Source organism: Bombus terrestris, chromosome 7 (genome assembly GCF_910591885.1).
Source record: "Bombus terrestris chromosome 7, iyBomTerr1.2, whole genome shotgun sequence".
Lineage (NCBI taxonomy): Eukaryota > Metazoa > Arthropoda > Insecta > Hymenoptera > Apidae > Bombus > Bombus terrestris.
In genome coordinates this window covers 4136147-4155103 of record NC_063275.1, presented here as the reverse complement: position 1 = coordinate 4155103, position 18957 = coordinate 4136147, and the positions used below count along the sequence as shown (strand labels likewise).

Here is an 18957-nt window from a genome sequence, read left to right as displayed (position 1 = left end):
TGGTAATTAATCTCGAAAATTAATTCAACGAACAATTATCGTGGTGAGAGATATGTATTGAAAATAGCACGCTCAGTACGCCATATGTTCTTCGGAATAGATTAAATTTCCCGGATGATCACGTCGCTTCGAAATTATAATTATGGTTTATTCGATATTCTGTACTAACGTTTAATCGCGTATCGGCATAGCCTGAAAGTGATTCTGTATGTAACATTAATTAGAAACATAATTTGAAGAATGTTGTTCTTTTGCGTTGTATTATTCGAGTGTTACAATCTATTGAATGTAATACCACTTGCTAGATTTTAAGCAATTAATAAGATCAAAAAACTTAATTGATTTTATAAAACTTTTATGAAATACAAATACTCAGAGAGGACACTTGCGAAAAGCGTTTGTAATCTGGGTATATTGCATCTATTATAGTCCTGCCATCGTTCATTTGTGCGAAGTTTAATATACGTAGCTAATTCATTTTCCGTCTTCCTTTTACCACAGTCTTTGCCTTCTCCACTTTTGTCTCTGACCAGCTTTTCCTTTATTTAGGGAATATATTCTCTTTAACTTCGTGCACACTTTATTTCGCTTACTTATGAGCTTTTTACTACTTGATCCTCTTAATTGTGTATATATTATATATATACATATATATATTATTACATGTAATTCCTTAAATCACTACTATTTCTTTGTCACTTTTATTCCCATTTATTGCCTTCGCGCACCTTTCCCCCCTTTTTTTATGATATTTTTCTTTTCTTCAATTACTTTTCCAATTTTCAATTTACTCCTTCTTTCTCTTTTCTTCCTTACTCTATTTTTCGTCTCTTCCAATTCTTTTCCCAGAAACTCGCATACATGTTTTCCATTTCTTACTTCTTTTTTCGCTCGGTCACTCCATTTTCATCAAAGTTCCATTTTAACCCCTTTATAATTCTTCAAACTTTTAAATCCTTTTCTCTCCTCCTTTTGACAAACTATTTTACTCATTTTCACTCGCCTCTTTTGTTTCTTTTTTGATTTCCACCCGTTCCCATTTCTTTCGATTTTTCTTCACGTGTTCCCGATTTTTACCCTCTCCCCTTCTTTTCTTCTCCTTCTTCTGCCGCTCCCCTCTCTTCCGTACTCTTTCCAGCGATCCCTTTTTTCTCTCACCAATGGCTGTTCTTTTCACCCCATAAGAATGCAGCCTGTGCGAAATGGCACCGCTACGAACACGATTCGCGGAACTGCAGCTGCCGTTCATTAACGCGCGGTTATTAAACTTTTCGCCGCTGGTTTAGGCCCGATTTGTGCTATTCTCTTATGCCTACCTCCCTCGTTAAAATTCATTCTTCCAGGCCTTCAACATTCACAGCTATTTTCGCGTTAATCCTCTCTTCTGTTGGGATTCCGAACGAACTTCGATTTGACATTCTGTTCTTATGTGTTGAAATGTTGTTACATCGCCTTTTATACAATTTACTCAATATGAGCGGAATTAATTATTAGAATATTTCCGATGTTATGTAGGAAGTTTAAAAATTATTGTACTAAAGTTAATTATAGTATGTGAAGGAAATTTGGTTTAGGAAATTTTCACATTGTATTTACAACTGCTATTTACAATTTACAATCACTTTGCACGATTTAAAAAGACTCAGTTTTTTTTACATTATACAATTCTTAGTATCACTATCAATAATTTATTATGAGAATAATATGTTTAATAAAGCTAAACAATTTCTATATAAATAATTTTTAAAAAATTTATTTTAAAAGTGCAGATTTATGTTCGGAAGTTTAATAATTTACAGAAGGATACATAAAACTGAACACTGTAATTTTTCTTCGGCTTATAACCTGTTTGATATATAGCGCCGCGAATATTATATCGTGCAATATCATTTTCCGTGAGTAATATTACTAAAAACGGAAATTTTATTGTGCCTTAGTGCCGTAAAATTAGTGGTTGAAAAACGAAGTTCGTACGAAATTTATGCTTCATAAATCGTACGCACCTGACAGAGTTCCGTAACATTAATTTTAACGAGGCATTGCTGCTTTGTCATACGCTGACATAATTATTAACCTACAAAAAGTATATAATAAAAAACTATTAACAGAATTTGAAAAAAGGTAGAACTATCTGATGCAGTATTTGTTTAAATTCAAGTAAAAACTACGGATATAAGCTTTCAAAGCGAAGAGTGAAAAACGAGGTGAAGGAACCAGCTTAATTATAAATTTAAAAAGTTGGAAGCTAGTTTCTCGTTTGTAACGCCTCGTTAACGAAGACAGTTGCTTCTTAAGATTAATTAACATCCCTCTCGTCGAAACGAGGTTATAATACGTCGGGCCGCGAGTTCTCCCGACATTAAAAAATCATTGCTCCCTTCCCCGTCATTCCATGACCTCTTTTTTTCTTTCAATCTGCGATGTTTCCCGCGTTTCGATAATAATTAAACCAATCTGTACGAACAAAATGCTAGTAGTTCCTGATCAATTGAACTTTAGCCGAGCCATTAGTACCTGTATTAACTGCTGCCGAACGTGAATCCACTTATACGAACGTCTAACAATAAGATGTAAAGAGTAGCAGCACGCGTTATGTGATTCTCGTGCCTCGCAGTCGATACAAGTTTGCAACATTATTATGTATTTAAGAGCAAATATTTCATTGAATTCTCTGACATGAATATGAACTTCTATTAACCGAGTGAAAAATCATGATTGATTAGGGAAGATATAGGTAGATTCCTATTATATGAACGACCTGGTTATATGAACTAACTTGGCCCCCGACAGGCTATCAGAACACTCGTGCCCGCTTTCAATGTCATAAGAGATTGACGAACATCCGTCGCAATTTCTATTGAACTTCGGTTGCCATCAAATAAATTCCTTCGTTTCGTTGGAAAGAAACGTGTGCCGTCGTATTTCAATCACTTTATCATTGTATTATGAAATTGTCGTATTATCATAACCTTCGACTTCATTGTTAGAAAGCGACATACGTTTCACAAATACTATAAATAATTAATATTTGAATTTTGTGTGAAGAAAAAGATAGAAAGCTGTTCAAGAATTATTACATTGAATATAGAATAATCAATAAGAACAAAGAAATTTATACGAAGAATATCAAACGTGTACACTTGGTGGAAAAGATATATATATGTAGCCATAGAATTAATCAGGCTCGAAAATATACATATTTTATTCTATACATTATATAATATTTTAAAATGAAGTAAACAAGAATATTTTATAGACTACCATCATAAACAAAATTGAAGGTGTTCCCACTTTAAGGTCTCTTTAAATTGATGAAGGTATCTATATGCGTACGAGACGTATACGACCCTAAAAAGATCAATCGATGTGCCTTGATAATGCTTTAATTTACAACCTCGCTACACCTAATACTCCTATCAAGAGTATGTACATATTTAATATATTAGATAAAGGAAAAAGCAACTGCGTATATAAGGATGAAAGATAAAGTCGAGCTTTTGAAATGGAAATATAATCCATCCTTGTTCCATGGAAATAGAGTTTGTTCAAGACAATGAACACCAGAAACGGTAGTTTTATGCGGGTACCACGGAGTATTAATTTACTTCCAACGAGAAATGCGTGCGACCAATATCCTCAGTAAAACCATCGCAATTTCCATAGCGATATTAGCGCTCTCTGTTTACTAATCGCTAATTATATGTAGTCGCTCATTCCGCGAAAATTGAATCCACGGTTCAACGTTAGTCACCGAGTAACGATTATTATTTTTCATGCAATGTTTTCTAGTGGAGCTCATTAGTGAAAATGATCCAACGTTAATTGTACACAACGTATAGCGATAAAAATTTTCATAGTATTTCTCTTTCTCTGGCTTCTCCCTTCTTCTTTCCTCTTCTCAACCTAACCTGTGTCGTATGCTACTTTGCTCTCTCAATCTTCAGTTTTAGTAACAGTTAGCGAATAACTGAATCGATATCGTTCGATCTTCTGGTCTTTGTTTCTTTTAGGAAATTAATTGAGACGTGGCATTCATTACCGGGAGACATTTGATCGTCACGACTCGAGCTTTTCTGTATTCATAATTTCTTTTTTATGGAATACCGAAGAATATACATTTTTCTCTCTAACTTTTCCATTGTTTATTAATTGCATTTTTCCCGTACATGTTTATGATACACATACATACTGATATAAGTACAACAAAAGATATTAATTCATTTAATTGGTACTTTTAGGTTATGGATGACCCATAGATCCTTGGGTTAAACTATTCAATTTATAGTTATTCGAGTGGGGCTAGGTCCTCTTATATGGTAATTAAAAACTAGTTAAAGTAAAAATTAAAATTAAATAAACTAGTCAGTTGAGGATAAAAATGAAAGGTAACCTAGAAAATTCTTTTCTAGGTTACCTTTATTTATCTTCTTTATCTACATTTTAACTGTAATGCACCCTTGCTACAAACTTATCACTCATAATTCATAAAACTTGTCTGCCATATATCACAAAATACGTTATCCTCAGGTTATCATTTGATGAGCAAATTTCTTTTGGGTTACAAACTAAAAATTACAGAAACGACGTCCTATTCTATTTTACGAGTTCTTATTACTAGTTTGAGGTTAGGTTCTTATTACTAGTTTATTATTTTCATTAGTAATAAATTAAAATAGAAAAATATTCAAAGACAATTGTGCCCACTTTTTGAGAAACTAATATATTTGAGCTATGTCACAAAGCGAAAGCGCAGCAAAAAGTAATCAATTTGTTACTTCTAAATGTATTGGTCGAAATAGGTGTTTTCAACTGCCGTAAATCGTTCATTGCCGATACGCACGATGAAAAGGGAAAATTATATAGAAATACATAGTGTCCCAGTTTTATCGCTTTTTAAAACGCGATACCATGAATATTTTATCGACGATACCGGTGAACTGTTACGTTCAAAATTAACTTTCCCCCGGTAAAATAAAGGCAAGGCCGCCAATGCGTGTAAGCCGGTTATGTATTCGACGTTTATTGTCCGAACAATTTCGATTGATTGCACCGCAAAGTAGCTTCGTAATGAGATAAACATATCATTGTTTCATTGGCATTGATTGTCGAAATCGTTGACACAAATGGACAAGATTTCAGTAATTGCGGTGCAAATGTAAGAGACAAACGAACGTTTCCTCCTGTGGAAGGGTGACGAATTGCTTTTGGTATAATTTTCTCGCCCCCGCACTTCCCTATTAATTAACCTGACGATTTAACTTGTCCATGCATCTGTGTCAAACATCGGTTTACATACAGAGCGAGACACGTAAAATACGAGGACCAAAATATTTTTGTGAATATTAAAGATATAAACCTAGAAATTTTAATCAAAATAAAAATAAAATGAAAAGAGCAATTATTCGATTTAATTTGCTTTTGTGTATGAAAATATCAATCAGGTTTCAAGCTCATTTACCTCCTTTTTTTTTTTAAATAGAATAGCATGTTTTATTCGGTTACATTTACTGCAAGTGTCTAACACACACTTCATCTAATATTTTATATTATAAGGCACATATGCAAATAAGGTTACAGGTTGATAATAAAATAAATATAAAATGAAAGTAGCAAAGAACCTTCTATCTTTACTAATCGAATAGTGTTTTATCTTAGTAATCCCTGTTGTTATGTCGAGCCTCTATGTCAAACATATAATTATAACTTGTAAGCTCAGATTAAACTTTTTTATTGCTGTATCTTCCTAAGACGTCATTAGAGGGTTAACATCTCCATTTCATCCCAACAATTAAATCTTTAAAAAGTATTTAGTGGTCTTGATACCTTCTTGACGAAAGCTTTCACGAATTAAAAAATACAAAGTAAACCAAACGATTAAGTCCCTAAAACTTTCAATACGGACAACGTTTATTGAGAAATTCAAATGTTATGCTTTGCATATCTCAACCTATACATGTATACAGTCAAGCATGTAATTATTCTGCGCAATAAATTGGCATTTGTTTGTCTAAAGCCATCGCCCTCCTCCGTATTTAATCGAATATTAAGACAGAAAACATTCGACGTTTATTTAACCGGTTCATTTAGTCCGGTTCTTCCGGTACAACGGCGCCCCGTTGATTTCAATAATTACGAGGAGAAGCCATTGAGGCTTGCAGCTTTGGCAATTAGTACTTCCCATGTTGTCGAGCGATTACAAAATTTACGAGGGACAAATGGGCGAAACTTTCCGACGATATGCAAACTACGGCCTTGTTTGACCCATGTTTTTAGACATAACTTACCGCTTGAAATAAAACGAGCAATTATCTTGTCAATAACGATGAAAGTTCCTGTAAAATAAAACATTGTTATTCGTTAAAATATTGTTCACGCGTTATTGGCCAATCATAATTCTGCTCGTGCATTAACTTGTGCCATTATTATTAAAATATGTAATTTTATGTTATACGTGTAAGTAGTTATTACAGTATTATCTAAATTGTTGCGTAGTATCTTATTGAAATATACAAAGATCTTTTAACGTTTTATGTTTTCTTCTATTTGGGGAAAATATAAATATTCTATTTGTTACGTATAACTTATAATACAACTTACAATGTACAAAATACTAAGTCTTATGCAAAATTATTGGAATTCATTTACTCCGAAAATATCTATGTAAAAAGATAGTAAAAACGTACAAAACTTATAAAAATATATGCAATTACGATATTGTTTTAAGAAATGGATTTGATCTGATTCACGCACAGAAAGAAAAACTATGAATCGTGGTTTGATGTTTGCGAGAAACTTGTGATAGTAAAAACATTAGTTCTCCCCATACGGAGTTCCAATCTCGCGGCAGTGGCGCGAACGAATTGACCCGTAAATTTTGAACGTGCCATACACGGACGAAAAAATAGCATTCGAATCGTGTGTTGTTAAAGGTCCGTGAGAAAACGAAAAAAGAAGGAATGTCGCCCGTCAAATTCGTGTTGGCACAGTGAAAATTGATTTGAGCGCGATTTTTCAACGAACGTCCGAATCTGTTTCCACGAAACTGACAGAAAAATAAGAACATTTTCGAAATCATGGTTTCTTCGAATTTTACCTGTGATTGTTAACTGCGAAAATTTTTGACTGATTATCCTCGAAATATTTGATTGAAAATACTTTTCCTGTAAACGTTTGCTACGTTTGAATTTAAAGGGTGTTTCAAGAATGTTAGATAAAAATTTAGGTACAGGTTCTATGTGTTAAACAAAAAAGAGGAAAAGAAGTTGATATAATTGTTTTGGACAATAAATTTACTTATAAACTCACGTTTGTATGAAACTTTTTCTTGCCTTTGACATATATAACGTGTATCTATATAGATAGGAATATTCCTGTCGATCATTTTTTAAAAACTCGATACATATAATTCAACGTGGCGATATGTTGAAGTTTCTATAAGAAAACACGATGTTTCTTCCACTTCGATCTCATCATCCACTTCCGGTAGACGTGGCTTTTTTTCTTTTCGTTCAAGCCTATCCGACCTCGTTTCTCGATGCTCTGTCATATAATAATTAAAAGAGCGCTGATTAAAGGCAGAAGATTAACGAGGCGTTCAGCTTATCTTATTTTCTCACATTTCTTTCCTTTTTTGTACGCAGAATGAAGCTGTGGTGGAGTTTGGCGCTGGTCGGTGTCGCCCTGTTGATGATCATCGTCACCACCAGAGCGGAATCTGATCTATGGGAGGAAGATGACAAGGAGGTTCTTGTACGAACTGTTCGTGGCACCAAAGAACGAGGTATATATTAAATTTAATTAAGAATCTATATATACGTCACGTTGAAATAAGGTGAAATTCATTCCGGAGATGCATCTTTTTAATATAATAAATTAAAAATGAGAAGAAAGAGAATCGAGGCTCCTCTAATTCCTTTATTTCTGATTTCGATTGAACTCCGGATTGGGAAGAAGAAAATTTAACAGTAAATATTAGTCTAATATATTCTAACCCAGACCAATAACATTTAAATAAATTAAATAAGTAAATTAAATTGAGCAATATCAATTAAGTCAAATCTAGTCCAAACCGATACCAATTCAAAATATGCATGAACTTTATATACGCATAGCTTTTGAAATAATGATCGTCGCGTCGTAAAATCAGTATCCCTTTTTCAAAAGTCATATTTAAAAAAAAAAAAAAAATGGAGAGGGAACAAATACAGAAATAAGAAACCTTCAAGCGTTTTTCGGCTTTGATCTTTCAAATACAACTTGGTTTTCTGGCCAAGATTTATTTACGTTCTTCGAAAAGTCTTCATTCAAAGTTCCTTTGTAAGATTGAGTTTTAGAAGATCAACGGGTAGAATTGAAATCTTGCAAGTTCCGCGTAGATTCTGTGTTACTTTCGTCAAGAGATGAAGAAACTTAATATCTGTTAAGTGTTTACAAGATGTTCGAGTCAGGCTGTTTGTTCGCAGAAAGGTCGGTAGTGTAGTATCATGGCGTCGGTAACCGGGTCCCCTTTAAATTTCGCTTCCACATGGAAAGAAGTCACGTCCACTGTGTATACACATAGTTACTCTTCGAAACCTCCTCGCAAGTGTTTTGTCTTCAGAAAAGCTCAGAGTTTGTTACCAAGTAAACATTTTAGGTTAGATGGTGTCGGCTATGTTTGTTAGAATTAGATCGTCTTTACCGAACTTTAAATATTTAGACGGTTGTATCAGTATAAAATAGAAGATTTTATTATACACAGTAACTTACATCAAGTTTGAAAGCTGTGGTAACATTATTATCCAAATGTTAGGTACCCAAATAATCACTCAAGTACATAGGGTATCTTAAGTATCAAGTATGTATATATGTTTTAGGTTAAGATATTCAGGAGCGTTGCATATTTTAGCCGTTTCAAATACTTTTGATATTTCAGATAGTTTCGGATCTTCAATATTTAAGAATCCATATACTTATTACGCTTGCTCTAGTATTCACATACACACTCAAAAATTTTTAGTATATATATTCGAGTACTCTTACCGTTTTAGATTCCATGCTATAATCTCAGCTACCAAATGTCTATATTATACCCTATGCTCTTAATTTCTCAAGTAAATATATTCTTCCGCCAACATAACCTCCAAACTCTTATCATTCAGGTGACCTGTAAACTTCCTCCATGAATTCTTATCTTATCCTCGATATCTCTACGAACCAACAAAAAAAAAAAATCAATCCTCAACTGACAGTAGTAAACAAAGCAGGAAAGAAACTGAAGATAACGTGACACATTGGCGAGGTCGATCGAGCGTATAGCATATCAAGAAAAGACGGTCCTCGGTGCGGATTGAGCGGTGGTATCGCGAACCCTGGCTTGCGGAATGAAAAGCCTCTTTTGTCTCTATGCGGCTCTTTCTCTCATCTTTCGGGCTTCCTCTCCCGCGGCCAGGACTGGGAATACAATTGAAATATCATCCAGTGGCGCGCACCGTTTCATTGTCGACTAAGATCATTTGGTCTTAGAAATTTATTCGGACCAGGATCGTGCTTCCGAAAGGTCACAGGCGCGGGCGTGAGAGAGGGAAGCAAGGGCTTTTCTTCGAGTTCCTTTTCAGAGCGGAACAAGTCGCCGAAAGAAGGGCAACGCTGAAATTCCAACTTCGAGGATCACATTGAATTACAGGTCGAGCTACGAAGCGCACGCTATGGCTTTTAGTTGCTGCAAGTTTCTACTCGCACGTTTTCCATCCTCGTCTCAAACTCGGTAATTTTACTCTACCGAGTTCTTGCTTGTTCTAGGGGTGCAGGAAGTTGTATCAGAGATTCGGCGTTAGAAAAAATAGTATGAAGATTGTAGTTTTATAGTAGCGTTTATTTTTGCTTAATAATGAGAAGAAAAAATTTTAAATATTGTTTCCTCTATTTTTGGTTATAGTTAAGTTTCCTTTTTATTTTCCTTTTTATTTTCTTTTTGAATTATAATTCATTTTATATTTTATATTTGAAACCTAAGATGATTGTATAAATGTTATTGTATATTAACAATTAATATGACTATTTCAAACTTCGGCTCAATTTTTAAGATACAGATTAGTATTTCAAAGTTTTTTTACTAGATTTTGAAATGAGATTATAGAGAAAAAAATGAAATGATGTTTACACATCTTGGAGCCTGAAGCATTTCCTTGAAAATAGAAATTGAAACCGAAAATAATTATAAGTATTCCATGGAGAGACAGCTACAATTGTGAACGTGTTAATCTGCTTAGAGCAATATATTGAATGGTCATTAAGGAAAGGGCTAAACTCTTATGTGGTAATTAATTTTCCTGTTCGGAAATTTCTCTGTCCACTTGATCGGTCGTGCCTCCAATTATCTCTATTGACGTTTTGCATCTGTTGACGCAGCATCCGGTAGCACTTCGTCGTGCAGATACGTGAAGGGTCAATGGTCGGAATGCGACTCGAAAACCAACACGCGGTCCCGCACACTGAACCTTAAAAAGGGAGACAAGTCCTGCGAGCAGACCAAGACCATCCAAAAAAAGTGTAAAAAAGGTATGAAACTTTTATTCGTTATTCGTTTCCCCTTTTGGCAACCCTCATTCTTTAGTCCATTCTTGATTTAATTTTTTTGAAGTTTATGTGATTAGCAGACTGCGGATTTTTTTAATACTGTATGCATTCTATGTATTTTTGTACTTTTAAATTTCCCATTAATACATAAATATTTACATATTAATAATTGCATATTAGTATTTACTGATTAGTAACAAAAATCAGAAAAATATTGTTCATTAATTAAGATGTTTCGAAAAATCACAAAATTATAATAGAATGTGATGTTTGACAAAGTAACAACACTGAACAGCATCCTATTTGATAGTACTTATTTTATCCATCAAAAGGATTTTTGCAAATTTTTTTATCAAAGGACAAAAGGAATCCAAGCAACTGGAATGACTAATAAAGAAGAGAAAACTCTATAATCAGAATCAGTTCTTTGTTACTTTCTCATCAAAGAACATTAACATGCACTGTCCCATTCCGAATTCTCTCATATATAATTCATAAAATTCCAGAAAAAGGCTATTTGATAAATCTGATAAGGGTATTTAACCGTGACATGTTTGTATTTCACTGATATTAAAAAATGCACGACGTGTCCTTCGCTAATTAATACACACTTTAATTTGGAGACACGAACGAGGTTGAATAATTCTTTACATAGAACGAGAGTTAATGGACCTGACTAATTAGCGAGAATCTTAGGAACGTCTTAATTAATTGAACGGAACGAAGAAGCACGCTTCTAGTTTATCGATAATTTCGGACAACGGTGCACAATCCCTGTGATAAAGGCATGCTAAAATGACCATGTCTCCGTGCGTAATCACTGTCATAATTATGTTAGTTAAATTTGAAACCAGTCTGAAAATTTATATGCAAGTTACGAGATATTTATTGTAAACATATATTTAGTAAAAATATTAATGTTAAAAATGGTTCTAATGAATATATATTTAGGTTCATTAATATTTCGTATAGTATAAAAATAAAAAGTATAATATAAATATTTCGTATGATATAGTATATTTAAAAGGTATATATATATAGAAGGTTCCTATTTTACATACAACTCGAATATTTTTGCGACCAACTGTATATCAGAATGGACGAAATGAAAAGAATTGAAAGAAAAGTACATTGTGGTTAAAAGCTCGTTAAAACAACGCTATCAAACGTAGACTGGTCACGTTCAACGTATATAAACCGACGTGGAACTTTTTAATTTAATGGACGCCGCTCCGTTCCCCCGCGTCTTTCCAATCGAGTTAAATGTGACATTTAGAATCTAATCTACCACAATGGCCGCACAGATATTTCGATTTCGTGCGACGACCATTTGCTTAAAGGACGCCACTTTGGGAAACTAAATTAAAATAAATTGCCACGAATGTCATTCCCAGATCGATACTTTCAATGCGTACAATGAATAAAGTGTTGCCATCTCTTAGTAATTTCTAAAACAAAAACGAATTTAGTAGTATTTCAGTAGAAGTAATTTTTCATAAAACTGAATAAAATATTGGTAAAAAACAAAAAAGAGAATCTATGGTCGTGTGTCGTGTTGTAACATGAGATGTGCACCGTTGTCGCCTTAACTTGTATCGTGAGTGAATAATGGAGTTTATGGCGTTGTGATTATCTCTGTGCGGCGGGGAATATAGCTTGCCGGTACGAAAAGGGCACGTGGAGCGGATGCGTGAATCAGCTGATGACGAGAGTGGACAATTTGAAGGCGAACAGTGACGCCTCCTGCGAAAAGACGCGCCGGCTGACCAAAAGGTGTAAACCGGAGACCAACACTAAAAAATCTCCTAAAGGTATTTTTCTTGCCATTCTTCTTCGAATATAAGTATTCTAATTAAATATGATCCTGAAAAATGTATTAACTATAATCATCTAATATGATAATTGTCCATAAAGAAACAATGGAAAAAATAGGTAATTTTTTAAAAAATTAGTAATGTACAATTCTAAAATAACTAAATATCTATTCTGAACACATATTTCTACAAATCTATTGAAATCTACATTGATTTTAGTAATCGTAATAGATATTTCACCTCACTTCTTATCTCCGTTGTTTAATGAATATCGATTATATCTGTAACGTTAAAATAAATGCAAAATATCGTTCAAAATAATTTGAGTATACACCAGACATACTATACTTTCGAACACAAGCAACAATGGCGCCAAGAAAAGATAATTTGTCATTGATATAATGCAACAGAGCGAAAAAGATGTTCCTTGAAATTTTATTAAAAGACGCAACAACGCTATTGTCTGAAGTTCAGAGTTCTGCAATGGTGCGTAGTTGTACTCTCAAGATCGACACTGGTGTCACGATTCATGATACCTCGCTTCGTCGAGCATGCTTGACGATGGCATTGACAGAGTTAAAGATAGCTTATTGAAGCTTTTTCATGCGGTCACGATCAGACAATAGCAGCAATAAATGTTCCGTCTAAACGTTTGAATAGGGAGAACATACGTTCAAGAACATTTTGTTCATCGTAATGATTCTTTTTCTCAATGAATTTTCTTTTATGAATGTATTCTTTTTACTAGATCATAAAACATTCATACGAATAATGTATCAGGTATATCTCATTGTTTTAAATCGTGACCCATAAAACTGAACTCATTCAGTTTTGTAAGTTACAAATTTATTATCGGCAATCGATAACACAAAACAAATAAACACAAATAACAAATAAATCACGCATGTACATATTTCAAAAATATCATAACTCAAACTATTTTTTCAGCAAGAAGCTATTTGAAAGCTTACAAAAAGATATTTACTAAGTTTACAAATACGTAATATCGGCAAAAAGAATAGATTCTAGAAAACAATGGTCTTCGTAATTTTCCATTTTCAGCCCTTAATATCTATAAATATGTGGAAATTACGATTTATAATTTTAATGAAATTGTAATTGTTTTAGGAGAACGAGCAAGCAAGAAGTCGGGTAAGCAGTAAACAGAAAAAATCGTCGATCATACAAAATGGTGCGCGGCGATCTGTTTCGACAACAGGCAACGAAAACACAATCTTGTCTTTTCCATGTGAAACTCTAATTTTCAAACAGATACTATTTAGCCTGAGCGTATAAAATGAAATGGACGAAGAAACGGAAACGTTCTGTATTTTATAGTACTGGCAGTGATTGTAATTGAAAAAAAGAAATTTCTTAAATACGATCTGTAAATCTGACTTTCGAACGTTTTCGAACGTTGCTGTCGGTACAAGCTCGACCGTCGGTAATAATTATCGATCGTATATGTCGGCTGTTTTCAGAATTACTTCCATTGTATGTGGCCAAATGTTATTAATCACTATGCGAATATGCAGTAAACCGCATAGTTACATTCAATATTGTTCTTCTTAACAGTTCTACCGACTCTGTAATTGCTGTGTACCAATTTACATGTTAATATTACGGATTTTGTCCTCGATACAGTAGCATAATAAAGTCATTAACATTCCTTATTATTCCTTATTATAATAATATTCTTTTTTAATTCTTTTACTTGGTTTCCATTTTTTAATTGTCGAGTCTTTAGATATAATAAGTAATTCAATGATTAGCCGTAAATATAAGTGATAAAATAGTTGATTGTTACTTCTTTTAAGAAAATCATCTTTCCTTTTTATATTTTTTATTACAATTATTAGACTATGCTACTATACCGATGATGAAACGTTCCAAGATATAGTAATTGTATAGCAATACGCTATGGTAAACCTCTAGTTTCAAGAATCAACACGAAACTACTGCCGTTGAGATTCTTCGCGAAATATATTCTTACTAGAATATACATCTCGTTACGAACCCATTCGATTTTTCAGCGTTATTGATTATCGATCATAGCGTGCTAGAAATCCCCAGTTAGAAGTAGTTTATCTTTTTTTTAGTGTGCGTCGAAAGATTAAAGGATCGAAGGATTGAAGGGACAAAATAATAAACTCTATGTTTTTAAAATGCCCATTAACTTTGTCTTCCTCTAAAGAATAAACGATCTCGCTATTGACGCAAATATTCAATTCATTGAATCCGCTAGAAGTCTTTTCCGCACACATTCTTACGCGTAATGTGTTTTAAGCTGACTCTCTGTTCGGTTTATTTTTTCATTGACAATATTTATACTTAAAACCAGGTACAATGTTCGTGGACAAAGATTATATCTTCTCAGCTATCGCATAAATAATATACAGTGTTCGATGTTAACTATGTCTTATACATCCAAAGGTTTCCAAACTTCTCGGACGTTTTTATTTTTATTAGGACATAATCGAGGTTCCAACGCAATTCATAAATTTAATTATAATAATGATAAAAGAAAAGAAACTACTCTTTTGCAAGGAAAGGAATTATAATTAAAAATAAATAAATATTTCCCGTAATTGTTGAAATGAAATAATTTGGAAAGTGTTATTTAAAAACTGCCGCGTCCTTAAGTTTGGGAATCAGCGACTTACCTAATAAGCACGATTTAATAATTATTACCATTCTCCGATATGTACTAATGATTCTTCTCGACAAGACGTAAACCTTGCATAAAATGAAACGTCGATATATACAGTCGTTATATGTGTCTCGTATTATCTCTGAATGGAAAAACTTAATAATAACGAAAGCCAAATGAGCATGAAAATCAAATTAACATAATGCAAAGTCTCAGGCATTTCGTAGATCCGGGGGCTAATTAAATTAATTAGAACTCGTCTCTACGAGGTGTTCCATTGAAACTATAGAAATCAAACCTTTCCCCCTCCCGAATACAAGATTGTATTTGTTTTTAAGTCTAGATGTATACAAAACAAGAGAAAAATTTGACAAAGTCAAGTCAGCTGATTCAGGTAATGATGCTGGATATATACGACGTATCTGTATAAAAAGAAAAATAAAAAGAACAACTCAGCGAACACGCGCACTATACGGATCGATCGTATTGATCGGTATCAATGATCGTAGATTAGACTACATATGTACATCATATCATCATTATGCATAAAAAAAAGAAAAGATAAAAAAACGAATCTATCGATAGAGTAAGATAGCATTACGTTCTATGGTTTCTTCTAATTAACTACCATTAAACGTCTACTAAAACGTAATTAAATAATAACATGCTTGACCTCTATTTGTGTGGAACTCGATGGGAGTTCTCAGTGTTTTAAACGCATTGTAACATAGCATAATAACGATAGAAGGTACGCTAACGATTAGAGATTAAAATTGTTCTTAAAACGCGAGTGAAGTATCATGGCGAGAGGAAGCGTTAATTGCTTTTTCAAATTTCGATCCATCATTGTACTTGCAACATAATCAAAAGTCTTTCCAATTTTATGTTATTGAATTTTTTTATTATGTCATTCGAAGTTTTTTAAATCATTCATAGTATTCACGTTAATAGATTAAACATGTTTAGCGAATTTGAAACCAAATAATAAAACCGGAGAAGAAATTCTGTTCTCGGTATCTTTCTATATAGCAGTCGCGGACGAGTTTAAATCAGATCAAAACAAAGCGAGAAATATTAGTCGATTAAGGAGGGCATGTTCGAAAGAAAGATGTCTTCGATAGGAAGTTCAGGTTTTAGTTGCCTAGGCCCTAGGCAATCGAATCAAATTCATATTTCTTAAATCAAATATCTCGTAGCTCGTGGGAAATCGTCGTCAGTAATTTATTTACAAGCTGACGTTATAACTGAACGCAAAAATTGCATAATGTATCTACTTACTTATTAAATAATTGTGTAACCGTTACACATGTAATAAAAATCCAATGTTGTCAATAAAAACTAAATATTATATACAAAACTGTTGATGAATCTCTTGATTTTCAATCAAAGCAAATTGATTTGAATTTTTAATAAGTGAAACATATAATGCGTGCATGTTTTATGTAAAGACAAGCATTTTTTATTTATATGAAAACCATATAAAAAATACAAAAGTTCAAAGATAATGATACAATTGCCATTGCATAAAAAACGTTAAAAAATTGGACGGATACACATCTTAATTTCTTCAATATAATTATATAATCTTCTTTCGCAAATACTATATTTCTTTTCTTTCATGTTGTGTCATGAAATATATTTAAATTCAACACAGGATTTAAAAATTATTGCTTACTTTGTTATATGTATCATTCTTTAAATGAATGTTTATAAGTTTAGAAGTTATCTTGGTAAAGAAGAAAATATTTTACGAATTTTCATGACACAAATCGTCATTAAAGAGAAAGAATTTGAATGGACGGAGATTCGTTAAAATTCCTTACTCTACGTATAAAAAGGTAACGTATAAAAGACACATGGAATTACATTTATAAGGCACATAACTACATTATCTTAAGGTAGAAAACTGATGTTGCCTGCATGTGTTGTCAAAGCAATTTTTTTAAGGTATGCTTGTAAAGAATTTTCAGATCTGAAGTGTTACTCTGAAATATATAGTAAACACATACTTATATGTTAAAATAGATTCTAATTTAATCTAAATTCTTTTCTAATACGAAATAAATCCGTAACATGATGTGAAAACATATGGTGATATCTATCTAATTTTACGCCATAGAAACTGAAAGTTTTCGAGAATACGCCTTTTCTTCCCATTCTCGATCAGACGGCAACGGTGCATGCCGTAGCTTACAAATACGCGAACCGTATCTTAATAAGATTATTATTACACAGACAACCAAAAGGGTTAAACAAGTGGATGCTGGCCAAAAAATATGCAGTCCCATATTTTCTACTTAGATGATTTTTTAAAAGTATAGTTTTACCTTGTGTACCTTGTGTTTTACCTTTGTACACTTGCTACTTTCCAACTTTGGCTATTACAGTAGATCAGTTTATATGATTGTAAAACAATTGTGATGTTCTTAATTTAATACTAATACTCTTGAGAGCTTGTAAACTTTTGTATACACATAATATCAAGACTAATGCCTAATTAAATTTCACTCTCACGTTTTTGCATCTCCATATATTCTTGTGTTTGTGGTGCGGTTCCATATGGTTTTGGATTGTGATATTGTAAAACTTCTTGTTTATCTTGTGTCACAAGACGTCCTGGTTCTATCTCACTTAAGTCCAAAGGTGGTGTTTTATAAGGTAATACAGTCCACAATGGTTGAATCCACCTATTTCCTAATTACATAGAAAGAAGGAGAAAATTATAAGATCATTTGTAAATGAAAGATGAATAAAACATCTTATAAAAGTTACCTGTATGAGGACTTTGCCAATAATTTCTATGACGGGAGCACCAACAAAATCCAATGTTCAAAATGCATAAGAATGCAAATATGAAGGAACAGATAGTGACAGTGACATAAAATGGAGTAAAATCACCATACTCGTGCTTCACAAAGTATGGATTCTTCAGATAATCCTCTCGCTCGTCTAAAATGGACATTTTATAAATTTTAGACTGAGATTCTTCTGAAAAAACAAAGATAATTTTCCCTTCAATGCTTAAACTTACACCAAAATTTTTAAAATCAATAATTAAAAAGTTGATCGAAAAGAATAAACAAATATTCTTAATCATATAATAACATCACTCAACATTTAAAAAAAGTATAATAAATAGTCAATTAACAAGATAAATACATGTCTTCCAAGAGATTTAAAAAATGTATATTTCAAAAACTGAACAATGTCTTACATATTTATAATACAAAAACTCCATTTTTTTGAAGATGCAATCTCGCGTCATTCACTTAAAGTAATGAAGGCGTGGCGTAAGGTCAACATTACGAAATTAGAGTTACTTTAAAGTGTGTGTATATTGTTTACCATTGCCATTATTGATTATATTGTATTTGAAATAATAACTATACCAAAAATTATAGTAATATTGATTTATCCTCAAAAAAAATATGTAGCCAGTTCGTAAAAAAAGAAATTAGGAAACCTCAATTTGAATAAATGAGAATAACATCAATATTACATAATACGCACCTTCAAATAGTTCTTTCGTTCTTCGTTCTTCTACCGATCATTAATTAAATCTTTTATTAATTAATAATATATATAAAGTAGTTTTACTAACATTAATGCAACGACGTAGTTATCACAATTACTCACATCACTCAGTGCATTAGAATCTGTTACACTAAGTTGTATTTGGGCGGGGCGTTGTATATGGTAGGGGAAATGAGTGCTTTATGCAATGTTCACATGTAGCGATAGAATGAAATAGTCGTGTTACGCTATCGCAAGAACTTGTTTTGTAAATTTAGTTTTAGCTAGCTGAAGTTACTCTGTGTATATAAATTAAGAATAAAATTCTAAATCGATTGATTTTATGCTTATATGAATAGAAAAATCAGCATTGTCTAAAATGAGAGAAAGTTAGAAGTCGGCAGACAGGAAACACTTCATTAA

General features: G+C 32.7%; 3 protein-coding genes and 1 long non-coding RNA gene across 6 annotated transcripts in view; 1 reads left to right on the top strand and 3 right to left on the bottom strand.

Annotated features, from left to right (window-relative positions):
- The window catches only part of LOC100643574, a 42629-nt gene extending 26251 nt beyond the window's left edge, over positions 1 to 16378 (top strand). For all 3 annotated transcript variants that reach the window (XM_048407546.1, XM_048407545.1, XM_012310036.3), the window contains 4 exons: positions 7641 to 7780; positions 10390 to 10539; positions 12213 to 12368; positions 13500 to 16378. In XM_048407546.1, coding sequence (XP_048263503.1) covers positions 7642 to 7780; positions 10390 to 10539; positions 12213 to 12368; positions 13500 to 13534 — 480 coding nt within the window. In that variant the 5' untranslated portion in view covers position 7641 and the 3' untranslated portion in view covers positions 13535 to 16378. The remainder of the gene's footprint in view (positions 1 to 7640; positions 7781 to 10389; positions 10540 to 12212; positions 12369 to 13499) is intronic.
- LOC125385452 lies at positions 8338 to 9417 on the bottom strand. Its single transcript, XR_007224749.1, has 2 exons — positions 9022 to 9417; positions 8338 to 8926 (listed from the first exon to the last, which is right to left on the bottom strand). It is a non-coding gene; the product is annotated as an uncharacterized LOC125385452 (long non-coding RNA).
- LOC110119458 lies at positions 15861 to 17314 on the bottom strand. The gene has a single exon (XM_048407548.1). It carries the CDS (start codon positions 17307 to 17309, stop codon positions 17130 to 17132), a length of 180 nt encoding a protein of 59 aa, XP_048263505.1. The 5' UTR covers positions 17310 to 17314; the 3' UTR covers positions 15861 to 17129.
- Positions 17315 to 17342: 28 nt separating this feature from the next.
- On the bottom strand, positions 17343 to 18704 carry LOC100643694. The gene is made up of 3 exons (XM_003396351.4): positions 18532 to 18704; positions 17794 to 18009; positions 17343 to 17715 (listed from the first exon to the last, which is right to left on the bottom strand). Exons 2-3 carry the CDS (start codon positions 17981 to 17983, stop codon positions 17519 to 17521), a joined length of 387 nt encoding a protein of 128 aa, XP_003396399.1. The 5' UTR covers positions 17984 to 18009; positions 18532 to 18704; the 3' UTR covers positions 17343 to 17518.
- Positions 18705 to 18957: the final 253 nt, after the last annotated feature.

Excerpts from the sequence above, each read along its gene's own strand:
- LOC110119458 (XM_048407548.1), bottom strand. The coding sequence starts at position 17,309 with ATGGGACTGCATATTTTTTGGCCAGCATCCACTTGTTTAACCCTTTTG.
- LOC100643694 (XM_003396351.4), bottom strand. The coding sequence starts at position 17,983 with ATGTCCATTTTAGACGAGCGAGAGGATTATCTGAAGAATCCATACTTT. Across the intron at positions 17,716-17,793 it reads TTGGCAAAGTCCTCATACAG|GAAATAGGTGGATTCAACCA; the intron begins GTAACTTTTATA and ends CTATGTAATTAG.